General features: G+C 35.5%; 1 protein-coding gene across 1 annotated transcript in view; it reads right to left on the bottom strand.

The window, feature by feature from the left end:
- The window catches only part of LOC149784717 (uncharacterized), a 172,569-nt gene that overhangs the window by 128,537 nt on the left and 21,816 nt on the right, over positions 1–22,216 (bottom strand). The window contains exons 3-5 of the mRNA XM_089933038.1: positions 13,146–13,925; positions 10,022–10,600; positions 3,925–4,031 (exon numbers count right to left, since the gene is read on the bottom strand). Coding sequence (XP_089789164.1) covers positions 3,925–4,031; positions 10,022–10,600; positions 13,146–13,925 — 1,466 coding nt within the window. The remainder of the gene's footprint in view (positions 1–3,924; positions 4,032–10,021; positions 10,601–13,145; positions 13,926–22,216) is intronic.

Here is a 22,216-nt window from a genome sequence, read left to right as displayed (position 1 = left end):
AGCCAGTAATCCAAAGGACTTAAGTATATCTCTATCTACGGGCCAGTAATCAACATGACTTAACTATATATCAATCTATAGGTCAGTAATCAACAGGACTTAAGTATATATCTATCTACAGGCCAATAATCAAAAGGACTAAAGTATATATCTAACTATAGGCCAGTAATCCACAGGACTTAAGTATATATCTATCTATAGGCCAGTAATCCACAGGACTTAAGCACATATCTAAGTATAGGCTAGTAATCAATATGAGTTAAGTATATATATATCTATAGGCCAGTAATCAACACGATTTAAGTACATATCTATCTATTGGCCAAAAGTAGAGAAAATTTTGTTCTATCAAGAGTTCATTTTCATCCCATTAACATTTTCAATTTTTTATTCAGCTTTCAGCTCATCTTTCCTTTATATTTAGATTAATGGCTTTTAATAACTGATTTGTTTCTCTACAAATATCAAAGTCAGTATTGCAATTTTGATCCTTCTGATTACACAGAAGAACTGCTTTAGTATCTTCTCCATTAAAAGTCTGCTTCAGTAAAATAGGAAGGTGAATGCATTAAATTGAAAAGTTATCAATTAACTTACAAAAACTAAAAATACAATTACAACTGTGATAAATGTAAAAGTACTACACTAAAACAATGTTTTAAATTTTACTTTTATTTCCTTACATATAATAAGAGTGGGACTGATATAGTTCATCTGAGTGACTGACACATAATTGTACTGAAACTGTGAAAAGACTGGAGCATTAAGTTGTATGATATCGATTAACATTGGTGTTGCGTATCTTCTCTTTTAGATGATGTATTCAAGCAAGTAATGTCAGTTTCCATTCCTTAATGTAAAATGTGATTACTTGCTGTGTGACTCAATGGGTAGCCTAATATTGTACACAAGGGTTTAGTCAACAGGGCCTTGAGTTTTTATTTTTTATTTAACTTCAAACACTGAATGAAATATGCATGTATTTTCTTGGGACAGAAAAAACAATTATTTGTTCACGGATCTTATATAACTAGGCATTACACAACCAGTATCATAAAAAAAACTCACACAGACATTGGGATACACAATTACACGCACAACCACAGCATATTTATAAAAGTGATTAGTGTAGCACAATGTCATGCACCACTGCGTACGTATGTGATGTTGCCCAAAATAATGACACACAAGGTCTGTTCTACACTATGGTTTTGGTATACAAATAAACTGTTAACACTGATACAGTGTAGCTGTATAAAATACTGTATAAAAACACAGCTTATGCTCATTCATTTTCCTCATTTGCTAAAAAATAAGTAATTATATTTGAGATGTGAGTTTGTTGTTGGACATGTCTGTGAGTGTATAAACATTAGTGCATCACAAGACAGGTACACACACATGCATGCACACACATGCATATATATTTATGCATTCATATATAGACATATGCATATATGTGGTACACACAAACATACATACATACTACATATATACATATTTTTGCATTCATATATAAACACATACATACATACAACATACATACATACATACATACAATAATACATACATACACATACATACATTCATATGGGGGCCCCGAGTGGCTGAGTGGTCTAAAGCGCTCTCCGTTACGGATCACTGCCATCTCACTTCTGTCTGCGTAGGTTCGAGTCTTGGATTCAGCCACTATGGGTATGTGAAATAGCTTGCCAGTAGCTTCTCGAGGGTCGGTGGATTTTTCCGGGGATTTCCCGGGTTCTTCCTCCACCATTAATACTGGCCACTGTGTATAGCCTATCTTGTGCTGAAAAATGGCGTTAAACCCTACTACAACAACAACAACATATGGGGGCCCTGAGTGGCCGTGTGGTCTAAAGCACTCTCTGTTACAGATCACTGCCATCTCACCTCTGTCTGTGTGGGTTCGAGTCTCAGATTCAGCCAATGTGGGTATGTGAGAAAGATTGCCAGTAGCTTCTCGCGAGTTGGTGGTTCTTTCCTGGGTTTTCCTGGGTTCTTCCTCCACCATTAATACTCTCTGCCATGTATAGCCTATCGTGTGCTGAAAAATGCCATTAAACCCTACAACAACAACATACATATGCATTCCTATATAGACATATACATACATATTTATGCATTCATACATACACACATACATACATACATACATAGATACATACATACATGCATACATACATACATGCATACATACATACATGCATACATATTTATGCATTCATATATAAACACATATATAAACACATACATACATACATACATACATACATACATACATACATATGCATTTATATATAGACATATACATACACACAGAGACATATATACACATGACCAATATATGAAAAACACAAATGTCTTATACTCATTCTTTTCAAGATCCAGCACAAGGAAAGCATAAATCCAAATTAAACTGAAAATCATGTGAAATTTCTTACCTCTTTATAGGCTGTGTCCTGCTATTAAAGCCACTTTTCCTAACTTAGAATATACACAAGTCAGAATAAAATTATTTCACATCTTTTGGTACTTCTAGTTGTAAGAAGAATCACTATGAAAAATTATTTCACATCTGGATTGATTGTTTTATTGATGTTGTCCAAAAGGTCAAATTTGCACCTTTTATCATCCTTTCTTTTGGTATACACACTGCAATTATAATACCAGGAAAATTCAATTTTGGGATGCGTGGTCATGCTATTTATGTTGCATGTGCTCTTAAAATCTCTTTTCTTCCTGGCAATAGTGACTTTGGATTTTGCATTCCAAAATTTCACAACAACTAGCTTTGGGCCACCACTTTTCCCAGGGATCTGATGCATATCAAGATTTTGGTTCAATAGTGAATTCATTGGACCCATGACTAGAAAGCTGTGGGATCATTTTTACACGAAGAGATCAGTCTGGATCAGCTTCTGAATTTGTCAAAATCTTTTTTAATGACATGCATTTGTTTGCTTCTGGTAATTAAATCTGGAATGTTGTAGGAGAAAAAGGTTGACTTTTTTTAATTATAAGATAAAAGTGCAATATATCAATTAGAATAATTGTGTGTACCTAACTTTAACATTTGGAACAGCTTTTGTATTTTTTTCCCAAATTTGACAACATTTGATGCCTGTGTATGCCATATTTCTTTATATGTACACAATGGAGATGAATGATATATGAAAGCTGACAATGAAGGAGTTAAACTGATATGGAATGATAAATGTGGCTACCTAGGGTCTGTGGTTATGTTTACACTCAGTAGAGATACGATAGAGTGACAAACTGAGTTCTGAAAGAATGAAATTCACCTTCTAAAAAAAGCTGACCAGTACAGCTCTGGACATCTGGATCCAAAAAAATACCCCATTTGCCCAGTTTTACAGGCCTGAATTCCATATCCAAAAAATAACCCATTCACCCAGCCTTACAGGCCTGAATTTCTTGTCCACTTCAAATGATTTATTCTCTTTGGTTGCAAGAAACAAAAAAGCCTAGGACTGTTCATGGCTTTGAAATGCCTGTCATTACTGTCATTGAAATATTATTAAGCAAGTGATTCAGACAAATGAATGCAATAAATTCATTGGTTTACATTACTGACCTCCCTTGACCAGTTTGTGGTTGGTTGGTTGGTGGGTGGGTACTGGAATTCACTTTCCATTCTAAAAATGACCCAGCTAAATAATATACTGCATATCACATGTCACCAAAAAGTAATTAATTTTAAGTTTGCACATAATTTGACACTGACACTACTGCTGACAATAGTGCCTTGTATAAAAGAGCAAGATAGACACAGTCTTTCCTCTAATCATATAAGAATTTGCACTGTTAATAATTTAATTAATATACATTGGACCTTTGAGCTCTGCAGCCAAGTCATTTATTGTATATACAATCTACACATACCTTTGGAATCTTGTCCACATGTGTTCCCACTAGAATCACAGGAGGGATGCCAGGATGAGAGGATGTTGAACAGGAATGTATGGAGTTGAGCCAGATTTCAATCATTTCTGAAGACAGAACAGATAGCAACTTTAAAAATATATCTGTATATTAATAGTAATACAAATAACAATAATAATAATAATAATAATAATAATAATGATAATAGCAATAACATGTGTACATTAATAATAATAATAATAATAATAATAATAATAATAACAATAAATACAGCATAAATTCCAGACCAAATGAATAATGGACACAACAATAATATAAACTGATTCTGCTATATCTTAACCATGAATGAATACTCCCTCCAGCAATTAGACTATACAGTCCGCACCCAACCCCAGGTCACAATTAACATTTGCCCACAAAAACACCATCTAATGGAAAACAACCCTCTAGAAAATCTACAAAGAAAGTGTCAGGCACACTTAGCAGTTTCTTACTAAAATTATTATAGAAAACCCAGACACTGTCAGGTACACCAGGCAAACTGCAGGGGAAAAACCCAGACCCAGACCATAACAAAAACATCCACCCCCACCAGTAATGATCCCGATAGTAAACACCACACATACAGAGAACAACCTAGCTATGTATTAGCAGTTTACATAATAAAATATAAAAAATCAAACCAAAAACTCAGGTCAAGTACAAAATAAACCTGATCCTGGACAAGGCCACACAATGTCAAACACACAATGTCAAACCACATTAGCATATAATGACATAAATAAATATAAAGAAATAACAAACAATGTGAATTAAATATAAAAAACAAAAGGTCATCCATGCCAGCAAGAAAAGTAACTCTTCCCGGCAAATGCATAGGTAAAAAATGTAATCACTGTCAACAAAACAACACAAATTCAGTTCAAAAGCACACAAACACTTTTTAAAGTAGACATTTATACCAAGGAATCTGACTTGTTATCATTCAATAAACTAAATATGTTACAAAACTCTCGTACAACTTTTGGTGTGAAATGTATTTTCGAGGTTAGGCTCAGGATTGATTAATGTCAGGTGATACTGATACTAGTGATAGATATAATTATGTGACTGTGATCACCGACAGCACAAAATGTATAATACTGCTCAAAATTGTTCAGAATAATTAATAAAATATCTAACATTTTGGATACCCAAAATTTAATGTTGCAATATCCTCAATTTACATCATAGACATATTGATTTATTGTAATGAAAATTTATCTGAGAACCTGTACAATTGATGAGCTCAATGAGGAATTTTTCTATATTGCAATAATTTAATTATAAAATGGCAATAGTGGTTTACTAAAGTGTGAATTTAGATCAATATGTACAATGCCGTCGGGCATTTAAGCGTATCTAAGGTTTCCGTCACCAATACTGAAGCAAAATGCATATAAAATTCTACGAAAATAAAATACTGCAATTCTCACCATTTAAAAAGACACAATTGTCACCAGAATATTCTGTTCAAAATAACATTATGTTTGGACACACAGGATACCACCCCTGTGTTTTCGTGACTCGTAATATGTTGGCCTATTCTGCGCATAGCTTAGAAAAGATGTAATGTACATTAATCGGGCTATGGAAATGAAACATTACTTTGGACTGTTTGTGTCAGCATTTCAGTAGAATATGTAGGTCAGGTTTATAGCTGGTTTTAAAAAATTCAACATAACAATGCCAATAAATGGCAATAGATACTAAGCAGACTAAACTGATCGCGTAAAACAATTATTAAAGTTCAACATTTTATGTAAAAAAATAAGCTATTATGTTTAAGAGAACCAACTATGAATAGGATGCAATGTGTTCACAACTTCTCGTTTATGGGAAAAAAAATACTAAAGAATTTAGAAAACGGACTATATTCTGGGGAATTTCTTGAGAATCCAATTCTAGCGGCAAGTTGACATGTTGTGTAGGGGCCCCAAGTGGCCTAAACCACTATGGATCACTGCCATCTCACCTCTGTCTGCGTGGCTTTGAGTCTAAGATTCGGCCAATGTGGGTATGTGAGAAAGCTTGTCAGTAGCTTCTTGAGGGTCAGTGGTTCTTTCCAGGGTTTCCCCGGTTCTTCCGCCACCATTTATACTGGCCGACATGTATAGCCTATCTTGTGCTGAAAAATGATTTTATACCCTACAACACTAACAACAACAACATGTTGCATAGCTGATGATAATATGTGTGAGACAACCTCTTGCAAAATCGGAAACTTGGATTAAAATGCAGTATTGTTTTAAGTTATATATTTATATAATGTTTTTATATTATGATTCTAAAAGGTATGTAGTAAAGAGGATTTTCTGGGTTACAAGTTCTAGATGTCATGAAGTGGGTCTTCATGTTGACATTTAGAAATCACATTTTCATATGCAAATTAAGGTAAAAATGTGGAATATTTCTGTACACATTATGAATGTCACTTCCTTCATACAAGGACAAACATTTTTCTGGATTCAAACTGGATATTCTACCAAAAACAACACATGATCCAGTGTTTACAGGAATGTCATATCGTTGGGCAGAATTATTCGACAAGCAAAATTGGCCGACATGGTGGTATATATATGCAAGAACAATGTAAAGAATGTACACTTTTGGTTTTAAGAGTAACATAATTTCAACATATGTATGACCCATCATTATGGTATTTCATGCAAAAATGCTGTGTTGTAGGGGGAGTTGAAAAATGGAAAAAAAGGTTTCATAAGTACCTGAAAGAAAGAAAAGTGTATTATTCAAGTTGAATGTTCACAAAATATTTATATTTCAGAATATGTAAGAAAGATGCAAATTTCAGCTTGAAATAACAGGAGGTTGATATTTTGCAAAAATGGCTAAAGACCTAATATTAAAAATGGTGGACGGTGCTTAATTTTGAATGCTTACGGTGAATTTATTTGAAAAGATATCATGAAGATGAGTTCAGTCAATTTTTGTTTACTGTAAATTTCTAGAAAAAAAATCATCCTCTGTTCCTGGTATGTTGGACTTGTTTTCAGTAAGGTATTACAAAATATCAAGCTGGAAAACATGAATTAAAAAAATCTAGAAATGTGATTCAAGACAGATGCACCACCATTTATACTGGCCACCATGTATAGTCTATCTTGTGCTGAAAAATGGCTTTAAACCCTACAACAACAAGAACAACATGTTGCATAGCAGACGATAATACATGGGATACAACTTCTTGCAAAATTGGAAACTTGGATTAAAATGCAGCATTGTCTTAGGGTATACATTAATATATAATGTTTTTATTTTATGATTCTAAAAGGTATATAGTAAAGAGAATTTTCCAGGTTACAAGATCTAAACATCATGGAGTGGTTCTTCATGTTGACATTTAGAAATCACATTTTCATGTGCAATTAAGGTAAAAATATGGGATTTTTTTGTACACTTTATGAATATCACTGCGTTCATACGAGGACAAGCATTTTTCTTCATTCAAATTGGATATTCTATCAAAAACAACACATGATCCAATGTTTACAGGAATGTCATATCGTTGTGCAGAATTACCCGACAAGCAGAATTGGCCGACATTGTGGTACATGTGTATATATATATATATATATATATATATATATATATATATATATATATATATATATATATATATATATATATATATATATATATATATATATAAACTACACACATATATATATATATATATATATATATATATATATATATATATATGCAAAAATATTGTGTTGTTGGGGGAGTAGAAAAAGGGTAAAAAGGTCTCAGAAGTACCTGAAAGAAAGAAAACGTGACTTTATTATTTAAGAATATGTAAGAAAGATGCAAATTTCAGTTTGAAATAACAGGAGGTCAATATTTTCCAAAAATGGCTGAAGCCGTAATATTAAAATAGTGGACGGTGCATATGTTTGAATGCTTACGGTGAATTTATTTGAAAAGGTATCATGAAGATGGGTTCATTTGGAACTCAGCATATTCAACTTATGCAGAAAGCAGTCAATTTTTATTTATTGTAAATTTATGAGAAAAACAAAATCATCCCCATTTCCTGGTCTGTTGGACCAGTTTTCAGTAAGGTTTAACAAAATATCATGCACTGCTATTGTCAAGCTGGAAAACATGAATTAAAAAGTCTAGAAGTGTGATTCAAGTCAGATGCAGTGACAATAAACACTGTATTCAACTCAAAAGTATGTCAAGTTTGCTTGCCACTTAATTACCTCTGGTACATTTTCACAAGCTGCAGTTAATTTTTCCTGCCATCTGACACACTCTAATCAGCATGTGATATCAACTAAACGCAATTGTTGCCTGTCCTGACTTTTCGCCTAAGAATCTGAATATTCCCTTTAATTGTTCTGTACTACTGAAATGCTTTGAGAGATTTATTGTCCCTTTTGTCTTGACATGTCGTTGGTCGGATCCCATTTTAAGGATTCAAGGTACTAATTGTATGGACAAATGGGAACCAGCCTGAAAATGGGTGAACATAAAATAGAGTATATGTGGGTTTCGCTGACCAGGATTGGTTAATAATTAAGTTATGTTTAAGGAAAATAAATCTTTTGAGAGTTTATCCTAGTTGTAAGTGAAAAAATTAGAGACACTGTTTTACTGACGCAATTTCAGTCACTTAACAGTCTTGAGTTTAGAACACTCATTACTAAAATTAACACCCGAGTCATTGGTGCCGAATTGATGTTGCTGTTGATGTAGGGTTTAACGCCATTCTTTTGCACATGATAGGCTATACATGGCAGCCAGTATTAATGGTGGAGGAAGATCCCAGGAAAATCACAGAAAAAAAAAAAAAAACCACCGACCCAAGAGAAGCTACTGGCAAGCTTTCTCACATACCCACATTGGCTGAATCCGATACTCGAACCCACGCAGACAGAGATGAGATGGCAGTGATCCATAATGGAGATCGCTTTAGACCATTCGGCCACTTGGGGCCTCAAACAATAATATAGGCATAGGCATTATTAGCACATTGTCAGCAGAATTGAAATCACGTTTCAAACACATGCACGTCCAGAAAATACCGTGGCTCATAACTTTTTCTCTACACAGAAGCTGACATACAGGTTTGATCTATACTGATAACTATTGGTTTGATCCTGAGCACTCAGAAATTTTAAGTTAGTGAATTTTTAATATCATGGTGTTTGCAAAGGTTTACTATGGGAACTGAATTAGTACCATTAAGTCCTTTAAAAGAAATAAGCAACAGCTTGATCATGCAGATTTTAGCATCAAAACATTCACGCAATTTAAAGCATCTGAGGTACTCAGGAAAAGTTAGTCTGGTTCCCTGATCAATTCTATTGAATCAAATATAAAGCCCGGATGAGAAAGGTTAAGACAGCATCCAGATTTTACTGCAACCAATTATATTTCTGTAATTTGTGCCTTTATGCCATAAGCCTGTATTTTAAAGGCATTTGAAAATGTAAACAACTCCACCTGATAATTGTCCCTTTCTCTGAAGTACATAATAAATGTTGCACAGATCCTATGCTTTACACATGCGGTTAGTCAACAGAAACAAAATTGGCTGTTATTTTTTGCGTTGTTTCAATTACTTATTTTAATATGATAAAATATGATATTTCAAGAATAATTTACATGATATGCCTAAATATCCAACTGGGCAGATGGACTGGCTCTCAATTGTTTGCAGCAGACTGCCAAGAAATTAGCTTGCACCAGATCAGTGGACTGGTGGCAGTTTCACAAGCTGGATGTCTTGCAGTTTTAAAACCCACTTCAAACACTACAAGCCTTTCTTTCAACTTGTACCAACATGTAAAAATGAAGTTGCCATTTTGTACTAGAAGCAGTAGTAGTTAATCAGCTTTGTGAGAACAAATCCATAATAGGAAACTTGTGCCAGCATGTAATTTGACAAGTGGGTAGAAATGCCCCTCATAGCTAATGGTTCTTTCTTTTCTACATATGAACTTTAAAACATTTAACATTTTAGGTACATGATTTTTTGACTGGCCCCTACACCCACCCCCTTTGCAACTCATCATGTTTTACTTACCATGAACTTTGCACAGTTTTATCCCCTCTGTATCAAGGAAACACTCATCATTTTTTATGATATCTGTGACTTGCTGACTGAGATCTATGACCAAGAGATAAATAGCACGACTGGTCAAGAATGTCTGGTGGGTAGTGTAGAATACATACTGCCCTGCAAAGTCCCACAATGCCAATGCAGCATATTCCACCATACTCGTCTCAAGCTTGTCTGAACTTTCTTTGACCAATTGGAGAATTTCCATCACTGTATCCTTATCATTTTCCCTGGGCTCTAACTTACTGCTCTTGTCTGGGCCCACTCTGGCAACAGGTGATTCTAATGGCTGGGACAGTGGTGGTGTTACCTTTAGTTTAGTGTCTGGCTCTGTACTGACAGGCTGATCATGCTGGGGATGTCCTTTATCGTGTTCATCACTGACATTCTGATCGTGCTGGGGATGTCCATTATCGTGTTCTTCACTGGTGACCAGGTCATCCAGCTCACTTTGTCTCTCTTGCTCACTTCTGGACTCCTGCTTCTGAGCACTCTGATTGAAAAGCTTTACAAGGCGCTGAAGTCTAGAGTACTGCTCTGCATCTGAAAGGAGGAACATAAACTACATAAATCCCCACAAAGTCCATTACAGGGGCTCACTTCACACAGTCTAAAAGGGATTCCTAGGCAATCATATTTGTCTAAGCAAACTAACATGCAACTAAATAGAAAGTCTTGTTGTCATGTACCTGAAACTAAATACAATGTCGGGTTATTATGTACACGTGACTGCAATTCATACGCCATTGAAGTACAATATGCAAGCAACATCTTTTGACTTCACCAGAAGGTTCTGGTTTACAAACTCATTCACAAAATAGTGCATATGGTGTGATTAGATATGTACTATTTTCATTAAAAGCTAATTAAATGGTGGAATAAGTGTTTTCTTGAAAACTCATGTCAATGCCACCATTATGCAACAAAATTGGTAAAACAATTTGATAGATCATCACTGGTGCCATATTTGGGGGCATAGGTGTAACATTTTCACTCTGAATCAGCTATGCATGAAACTATTATGACCTGAATCAGCTATGCATGTATACAACTGTGACCTGACTTAGCTTGGCATGTATACTACTGTGACCTGACTCAGCTATGCATGTACACTACTGTGACCTAAATCAGCTATGCATGTATACTACTCTGACCTGATTCATCTATGCCTGTATACTACTGTGACCTTAATCAGCTATGCATTTATACTACTGTAACCTAAATCAGCTATGCATGTATGCTACTGTGACTTGAATCAGCTCTGCATGTATACTACTGTGACCTGAATCGGCTAGGCATGAATACTACTGTGACCTGAATCAGTGATGCATGTATACTACTGTGACTTGAATCAGCTATGCATGTATACTACTGTGACCTGAATCAGTTATGCATGTATACTACTGTGACCTGAATCAGCTATGCATGTATACTACTGTGACCTGAATCAGCTATGCATGTGTACTACTATGACCTAAATCAGCTATGCATGTACAGTCAAACCCACTTATCTCGACCTCGGTTATCTCGACAACCCGCTTATGTCGAGCGTTTTGGTCCGGTCCCGAAAAAATTCTTCTTTGTTATGCTATTTTTTACCCGCTTATCTCGACCTCTGTTAAGTCGATAACCCGGTTATGTCGGGCATAAGTTTCGGTCCAAAGTAACATGTGGACCCGCTTAATTCGACGAAATGCAACTTTTTAACGTCAATCTCACAGAAATTGTACAAGAAATAGTCAGCAAAAGCGATCGATTTTCAGGCACAATTTTGGTCCGTTACGGCAGTAGTCACATGTTTATTTCATATTCTTTCTATTTTTGGTTCGTAAGAGTAGCTTAATCGATTAGTTTATTAAGAATATATCATGTTCACTACATAAAATATTCAAGGATTCACAAAGACAAGAGTGTGTACAAATTACAATGTAACTTTATTTTACGAAAACGCAGAATCTTAGATGTCAGCTACATGTGTATTTTATCATTTCCCTTTTATTTCTTAAGGTACATTTCAGATATGAATTATGTTCCGAAGTACATGTATACAAGAAACAACAATCAAGGAGATACAAGTAATGAAATATTATGTACATGTACACATTAATAATCAATGTGCAGACGGAAAAGTGCTGATCGGCTGAATATTCAGGTCATGAAATTGCTCCATATGCACGTAATATCATGACGATTTATTGTATAGCATTTTATGACAAAATAGCCAAACATGTCAGCAATATTTTCAAAATATCTAGGAATTATAAACTGAACATAATGTAGTGGAAATACAAAAATATACGGTAAAATTACCTACACGTACATGTACAATAAACGCATACTATATATGAATAAAAAAATGAATACTTTTTCATTTTGAATCTATACATCTATAAAACACACAAGTACATAAACATATCATAATGTGCACTACATTATTTTTGTAGAAAATATGAAGTAATATCAGTCTGCTTTTGTTTACTCCGGTGCTGATTTGTAACGAACGATTCAAAAGCACTTACATTTTCATACATATGCTCGGCACCGTCGACACTTGCCACAAACAATTTCATTTTTTTAATGCATTCAGCCATTTCACTGTAGCTTGGGATAGTGATAGGCTGATCATCATCATCATCATCATCATCTTGCTTGCATGATTGTATCTGCTTCGTTGTCACCGATTGGATTATTTCCTCATCAGTAAGTTCACCATAGGCATTGGCATCATCATCCACGTGAACATAATTAGAAAATTCATCCCAAGCAATGCCTATGGAGTCCGCAATCTCATCAGCCATCGCTTCAAGACCTATTTCTGATTGAGGCTCTTTAATTTCTTGTGCAATTAAACACTGCTGGTGAAATTCTTCATCAGAAATTTCCGGAAAAATACAATGGAACCAGCAGTTTTGAATGGTTTTCGGCGATACACTGTTCCAAGCTGCACGGGCATACATGATGGCGTCTAGCAGAGTTGGTTTATAGGATCGCTTTTCCTCAACTGCAAGCAAATAATTGCAAACTAAAGCTTTCCGATAATGGATTTTAAAAGCCTGAATTATTCCTTGGTCGAGTGGCTGAAGCTTACTGGTAGCATTGGGAGGAAGAAAATACACTGTGATTGCTTGTAACCCTTCTACACGTGGGTGAGCACGGCAGTTGTCTATTATCAATGCGATCTTTCGTTTTTCAAACTGTAAGTGGCGATCTAACTTGCGTAACCAGCTGGTAAAGATATCACCTGTCATCCAGCTATTTGACTGGCTTTTATAGTCAACGGGGAGAGAAGACCTATTCAGGTTTTTGAAGCATCTTGGATTTTCTGATTTTCCTATTATTAATGGCTTGATCTTGTCACTTCCATCCATATTTCCGGCCAAAAGCAAAGTTACTCTCTCTTTGGATTTTTTTCCTCCATGGCATTTGTTTCCTTTGAAATCCATCGTCTTGTTAGGCAGACATTGCCAAAATAGCCCCGTTTCATCAGCATTGTATATATCGCATGGCTTGAACTTGTCTAAGATTTTTGGCAAAACTTCTTTATGCCATTCCTTAACAGCCACATCTGAAACAGATGCACTCTCTCCACACACGGTTTTAAAACATATATTATTGCGCTGTTTGAAACGATCTAACCAGCCATGTGATGCTTTCCATGTTTCGTGTCCCAAGTCTTTTGCAAATTTCTCAGCCTGTTGCTGGATACGAGGGCCATCTACTGGGATATTTTCGGCACGGACGTTTTTAAACCATTTTAGTGTTGCCTCGTCGACATCATCGAACTTTGCGGAACGCATTTTCTTTCTATCGGGACCAAATTGTCCAAGTTCATAAGTAGTTTTGATTTTATCAGCATTTTTCTTCCAGCCTGAAATAGTGTTTGATGGAATGTTGTACTTGTTTGCATAATCAGCACCCTTTTCGCCTTTTTCAAGTTGTAGCAAAATTTCATACTTCAGTTCAATGTTTTGGTTTGAAAGCTTTCTCTTTTGGAACATTTTTTTCTCTCTCATGAAACAGCATATACTGTACATGTACTTGTCAACAGAAAATAAACAGAACAGATATATTTCTAGGCAGAATATCACCCTATATATATGCTCGTATATATGCACGCGAATGGATAATCTCAGGCACTTGGCTTCTATACAATGGCAGTCGAGGCCCCATAATTTAGTTCTCATGCTTGAGGTCTTCTTAATTTTGTTTTGTTTTCTTATTTGTAATATATCTTATTTAGGTCTGGCAGAAAAATTGGCTTCCATTGTTTTAATTTATTTTCAAAATTCCTGTGAATACCAGTAAAGGGGAACCCAAGTCGGCAAAAAGAAAAACAGAAAAGAAAATAAGAATCGGCACACTTGAAAGAATCAAAAGTCAGTTTCCAGGGTCGGTTTGCTTTGCAATAAAATAACCTTTGTATTTGATATCCTGCCGGTAAGTTCAAAGAATTAGTTTACTGCTCGCTACCGGATGTGTTTATTCACCACCCGCGCATCTATTTATTTGCCATCTGGAATCATAATTGATACAAACTCGCATTGATGCCTGCGGGGTAAGTAGTCTACTCAACATTAACTTGCTTTAATAAATACTCTTTGTAACCCATGCTAGCGAAAGGAGTGTCATTTGCACTCACAGTCAATGTACATGTACATGTACATGTATTTTCAAAAACATTTATTGATCTTTATCTGCGAGATACTGTCATATATTAACCTGGATATAATACAATCTTGGTTATTTTGCACCTAACACCGCGTTATGCGTGAATGGCGGGTGCTTGAAAGCAATCGGTGGATGTTTCTCTCTCACTCTCTCGTTTGTGATTTTCTTTGATCCATTTTTCAATCTGATAACATATTCAAACCTCTGAGTACAACCAAACATGATTTGTTTTTCAATATTCACATCAATTATAAAAATGCGTCGTGTGTTATCTGACATAAGTGATGCACACTACAGTAATGGATGCATACGCTACATGTGATATAAGGAGTTCATAGATATATTTTTTCTTTAATAAATTACTTATGATGATAAAAAAGGAATAAATGATAACAACACCAGGTTAGTTCATTTCATTTTATTATCAATTAAGCGTTTTGTTTATTTTATTGTAACATGCAGTGGGAGGGGATTCCAGTAAACACCAGCAAGAGACAGGAGTAATGCTCAAGGACATTTTTAAAATTACCGGTTTTTATGAACCCGGATGATCTCGGGACCCGGTTATGTCGACGATTTTTTTACACCCCCGACGTAATCGAGATAACCGGGTTTGACTGTATACTATGACCTGAATCACCTATGCATGTATACTGCTGTGACCTGAATCAGCTATGTATGTATACTGCTGTGACCTGAATCAGCTAGGCATGTATACTGCTGTGACCTTAATCAACAATGCATGTGTAATATGTAGATAAATCCAGCAAGATGATGTAATCAAATAATGTTATATTTTAGTGACATATTCATCATAGTTTACGTTACATGTTTTGAGATATCTATTAACAGTATCACACCGTAGATAATTAATTAATTTATTCCTTTCCACACAGCAAAAATGTTAAACTCTTTATAGCTCTAAGTTATTACAATTGCAGAATCTCCAGAGAGGTGGTCACACAGAGTCCATCAATTTCTGCATTATGGATTTAATTTTAGTAATCTGAAATAAGCGTAAGGTTGACAGATCTGTTATCATAACTAAGTCAAAAGTACATCACACACTACGGTTATGTCCCTGGCAGTATAAGCTATCTTTAATGTAAGTGGCGAAATGCCCTTGGAGATAACCTTTCCTAACTACAATTAAGTGTTAAAATGCCCCCAGCAATAACCTTTTTTTCAGGTCATGTAGGACCCTTTGTCTCTCATCTTGCCGGCAGAAGAAAGTTATATCTGAAAATCAGGCCTTCTGCCACATGACAGTAATCAATCAGAAAACCAAATAGCTGGTGAACCTGTAAACAGAGGGCATGGTACAGTAAAACCTGTCTTGATGGACCACTGCTACGAGAAACCACCTGTCTTAAGAGATCATGTTCTCCATATACAGATTTGTTGATTATATAGTATTATGGTCTGCTATGAGAGACCACTTGTCTTGAGAGACCATTATGTCCTGGCAGAAGGGTGGTCTTTCAAGACAGTTTCCACTGTATTTGTGTCTCTCACAGAAAGTGTGCTAGAGGACTTGCTGAAGATTGTTAATTCCAGATCTAGTGTTATTAATCAAACTGATGCCAACAATGAAGATGATCTCTCCACAGATCACATAAACTTGCAAAACACACTGCTTATAGAAAAACTATAATGCTGCTATACTCAAAACTGTAAGGCAAACAAGAGTTTCACATGAAATGATCTGCTAGGCTGAATTTTTGTTCATACAGGCAGAGTATGAACAGCGGTTCACTCTGTACAAAAAATACAAGCTTACGGTAAATGTGGTGGATGGTGTGGCAGTGATGGTAACATTGTCAACAAAACGAAATCCGTCTTAGCCACACAAAGCTCATATTGTGTCACACCAATCCCATATGACCTACAGATCCACATTATAAAGTACTGAACTACCAATGCTACTGTCAATGTTTGTTGGAACAACTACCCGCTTTGATGCATAAATTCCAAAACCAACTATAAACATGGCTGCAACAGTCAAAGACACCAACGATATAAGGCTTTAATAAGACAGCATCTGTTGTACATTTCAACTAAAGTACCACAACATTTGCAAATAAAATACATAACTTAAACATTGGTTGCGATTCCTATACTCTCACTACAATAGAACAATACGAGAAAGCTCATAGGGTGCTTTGGTTGGAAAAGTTACAAAAACAAAAGAGCAAAAATAAAAAAGCTGCCATGTAATGTTAAGTTTACAGTTGAACCAAGGCAGCTAATCCAAGGGCAGTTCTTTAACAAATATAAATATACTTGTGGTCATTGTAACACAGTGATCAACAAAAGGCAGAAACATGAATTTAAGCTTGCAAATAAATGGCGAAAGGACAGTGACATAGTCTCTGAAAAAATAAACTTGATGACATTTATATTCATAATCTTGTTACTCTAAACTGCTTGACAGCACCATCTCCAAATGACAAATTGTCAAGTGGTTGTAAGAACAACCAGTTATTAAACCAACTAATTTTCTGAATTTTCCAAAGTTTGTGTAATAACCTTCAATTTTAAATATACAAGCATGTGTACTGTAATCACTATTCATACAAGCTTCCCAATGAGGGACCATAGTCAGTTATCTGACCTTGAATCTGATAGGTGTCAGCATAGAAAAATGCTGTTCAAGATTAGTTCCACTTCACTTCCTACTTGACAAACAAGCAAAGAATCGATAGCACCTTAATCTTGCATTTAGAAATGTCTCAAGCTTATGCATCATGAACACGTCCTTCGCTCAGAAAGGAGTTAAAAAGATGAGGAGCTAAGTTATCTGGGCGAGAAAAAAGGTAACCTATCAGTAAGTATATATTCAGCATACTTCGAATTAACTCATGTGGACTAATTTCTTACGGTAGACAAGAAAAGTATATTGACCTGGAAACAGTATGGCAATTGAAAGAAACACCCATGATCAGAGTAAAAGCACAACACGGACAAAGACATGTGAAAAAGAATGTGTTCCTCAAATTTTGGGCGTATATGTAAACTGACAGAGAAGGCAGCCAAAATTACATTGACCAATACATTTACAGAATATAAAATGTTATGGGCACCATCAATACTTCATGGACAAAAAACGAAGGTATTGCTGTTAGAAACCTTCTGAAGGTTACAATAGGAGTTGTGGACATGTGGAATGTATATTTTTGAAACAAATCTCCTTTTCTGACCTCAGTATTTATCATGATTACTATTATTATTATCATGGTTGCATTTGTAAAAAGTCCATAGAAATTAATAATTTGATTTTGGTAATTTTTTTATGACATTTAAGGCACAGAGCATTTAACATTCAGACTCAATAGGCTTTGATTAAACTATTTTAGTATTAAAGTTTAGCAAAAACAATTAAACTTTACTTTAATTAAAGCACATGTATAGCCTGTATGACATTAACTATAGTTCAAGGTAAATACAAGAAAGGCAACACAAGGACTGCATGTGATCAAAATAATTATAAATGTACTGTACTATAACATAAAGCGCCAAGCAAAAATACAAGCTTTGTACCACAATTCATAATTAACAGAAACGAACTTAAAATTAGCTTCTCTCAATGTCTAGTTCTCTCTCTTTTAGATCATTTACGTGCAGTTTTTGTTGCCATTATTATTTCACATATTCATTTATGCAACAGTGCATTATATATTAATTTGTATATTGTATTATTTTGGCATATGTCAATCAAACAAATTCTGTTATGTTCTACTAAATATTAAATAATAAAGTGTTGATCTAAGAACTTTATCTTTATTTTAATAAGCATTTTTATTGGAGATAACTGACTAACACTATTTTCACTAATTAACATGCCTCGCTCAGTTGAAAGGTGACACCTCTCAAACATCAGTGCCCAGCACATCTTTACTTCACTAACCAGGGCCCTGGGTGGCCAAATGGTCTAAACAACCTTTACCAATCACTGCCATCTCACTTATGTCCAAATGGTTTGAGTCTCAGAATCTGAGCCCATGTTGTTAAGTGATAAAGCTCGCTAGTAGTTTCCCGTGGATCGATGGCTCTTGCCAGGGTATACAAACATTCTTCTTCCATCAGTTATAATGGCAAATATGTATAGCCTATCATGTGCTGAAATATGGTATTAAGCCCATAACAACAACAAACTTCACTAACCCTATGTATTCAGTTCTAACAAAAGAAAGAGAAAAAATCCTTCCATGGCCCCTCTATTTAGATCAGGCCCGAGCTAAATTCCAAGGTGAGATGCCCTTTATGACTGTCGAAAAATATGATTTAATGAGAAACCATCGATCACGCTGATCAAATCAGGAAATTTATTTTCAGCACGTGTAAAGACTAGTAAATTATTAATATGTCTCTTCATGTATGAAGATCATCTATATATCATACTTCTATCAAAGCTGTAAAAAATTGTTTACAAAGCAAAGCATGTGACCTATGAAATGGGAACAGATTGCCTTTGTTACCTATAATTAGAGATCACTTGGCTTTAACATAGACACGATTAAGTTTGAGTCAAGTTTGATTTTGATTTCATCTTTTCATATTTTAAGTACAGCAACTGCAATGTTTTATGACAAACAATAGTATAAACAAAATAAGGGCAAATCTGGGCATATGAAAATTAGAATTTGAGTCATGGGCTTATGATAATTTTTAAAGTCACTAGAATTGGGCCTATGTCTAAACATAATCTGTGAGCACTGACTTTGCACTACCTTAGTTGACCAATACAGAATGGAACCTTTATCTAACTAAATAAACTTTTAAACCAAACTTTGTGCCTGGCATGGCCTTGGTTGACTAACTTAAACTTCATGTATGATATCGCTTTTGTATAATAAAATCAAGTTACTTCACTAGGCATGTTCCAGGCACACATTTAGTTGACTAACCTTATGCACTAAATGACTTTTGATAAGTAATCCCAATTGTTGTTGTTGTTGTTGTGGGGTTTTAACGCCATTTTTCAACACACAATAGGCATACATGGCGGCCAGTATTAATGGTGGAGGAAGAACCTGGAAAATCCCAGAAAGAACCAGTGACCCACGATAAGCTACTGCCAAGCTTTCTCACATATCCAGTGGTAGCTGCAAGTATGGTAAAAAGAAACTTGTAGGACATAATAAACCAAGGAGAAGATGTTTATGACAGAGGTGAAATCCCAACTGTAGTTGGTTAATCCATTGCCTGGACTGCCCTTAGTAAACTAACCCTGTGATCAGAATCGTCCAGGTTGACAAACATAGTGCATGTTAGCTAGCAATATCCTAGTTAAATAACTTGTATGTATGTATGTATGTACAGTGTATATGTATATGTATGTATGTGATTTTATGACACACCAACACTGTAAGGCTACAGAGCACCAAAGAAAATGATATTTGACAAATGATGTATGCATGAAACATGGTTCATGATCCTCGAGTGATAAAAAACAAAGCAAAACTATGAGATTGTGAAGATTTGGTATGCTTTGGTGTTCAGCAACACAAGTAGGTTATTTATTGCTGAGGCAATTTGAGTAAAGTGCTTGTCCAGGTACATACCACAGGAGCTGACCCAGGCTTGTCTGATAGTGTTCAAAGAGGCATTCTTTTAGGTCATGAGTGTGACATACTAACCAATGAGCCACTGTTGTGTGTGTGTGTGTGTGTGTGTGTATGTGTGTGTGTGTATGTGTGTGTGTGTGTGATTTGGATATTTACGTAGCTTTAACAATTTTTCAGTCATATCACTACGATGTCTGCAGTGTGGCAGTTTATAGTGATGTCTAGCACGGGGGCATCATGCCGCAGACATGTAGCATGATGTCCCACCCAGTCATATTATTCTGTCACTAGGCCAACCAGTCCTAACATTAACCTCTTAATTTTGAGCACCAAGCGAGGGAGCTGTTAATACCCTTTTTATATGTCTTTGGTATGTCTCATCCAGGGCTTGAACGCACAACCTCGTGCATCCGAGGCGGATGCTCTAACCACTATGCTAACGGAACGGTATGTATGTATTTATGTATATATGTATGTGGGTATGTATATAAAGAAAAAAGTATGAAAGTACGTGTAAACAATGCAACATACACAGATATAAAAAATTGAAATTTAAAAGACATAAAGAAAAAACAAAAATTCACATTGCATATGTAAGTATAGTAGTAGTGAATGGGGTGAGATTAGCGTCAATGGGAATTAGCATTAAAAACACCCCTGGGTCAGATTAGCGTCAATGGAAATTTAACATGGAGAAAAATCGTGGGTCAGATTAGCGTCAAGGGAAATTAACATGGAGAAAAATCGTGGGTCAGATTAGCGTCAAGGGAAATTAAACAGGGTGGGACTTTATAGCGTCAAGGGAAATTGAACATGGGATTTTTTTAAAAATTTTTTAAAAAAATAAAAAAGGGGTAGGCAATTGAAAGGCTATCTCTTTTCGAGAAATATGGCTGGCCCTGAAAAGGGCCTTTGGGTTTTTTCTTCTTCTTCTTCTTTTAACTTCTTAACTTTTTCCACCATCCCCTTATTTTGTCCATCATTCCTTTCTTCTTTTTCTTTTCTGTTTCTGGTATCCAGTCCGGGTGACCCATGGCTCGGAACTTGGCCTGTATTTTCATCCAGTTGTTATTCAGTTGGTCGAATTCTAATTTCTTCTTCTTATTCTGTTCTTCCTTTCTTTCTTTAGTCCACCTTTCCTTTATGTTCTCTACTTCTTGAGTCAGCACTCGTTTCATAAGTACCTCGGCTTTTATAAGTTGGTCAACACCCCATTTCACAAAAGACCACTCACTCCAAACTAAGATATCTTGTAGGAAGCATCTTACTAATGTTGTATTATCCAGAGCTTCCTTCAAGCTATCTACTCTTACATAGGGAGGGTTAATGAATCCTCTTATTTTCTTCACTTCTTCTTCTAACATACCGTCAAGGAGATCCATAGCTAGTTTCAGACTCCTCACTTGTCTGGTCACAAAATCCCTTGTAACTGGATATTTCCATTCCTTTTCTACTCTTTCTACAACATATACTCCATCTACTATCCAAAAATAACAGTGTCTCAAGTTGTTGAACAGGTCAGATACAGCTGCCATTTTCTTTCCGTAGAATCGTGCGAACGACGAACACTGTGGGTTCTTATAGTGAAAGCGCGGACGTGATGGAAAACGTCCCCCTAAAACATAAAATTGATCTTACCTAGATCATGACCGAACAACGCGCGGACGTGAAGGAAAACATCCCCCACTTTTCTCATTTCATATAATAAAACCCCAAACTATACTCTCCACATACGCAAAGAAACAATAAAAAACCCATAATCTACTATTCACACAAACTTACGCAAGCCCTTGCAAACACAAACACACAAACACATACACTCGCACTATTAATAAAGAGTTAGTGTTTATATTCACACTACTCTACCTACACACATTGTCAAATTAATAGTTATTTCTTTTCTAGAGTATTGGGTAGCCCTGAA

The sequence above is a fragment of the Sinohyriopsis cumingii genome, chromosome 14 (assembly GCF_028554795.1).
Source record: "Sinohyriopsis cumingii isolate HCF-2022 chromosome 14, ASM2855479v2, whole genome shotgun sequence".
NCBI lineage: Eukaryota > Metazoa > Mollusca > Bivalvia > Unionida > Unionidae > Sinohyriopsis > Sinohyriopsis cumingii.
The sequence above is the reverse complement of the archived record's forward strand: the minus strand, read 5'-3'. Positions and strand labels throughout refer to the sequence as shown.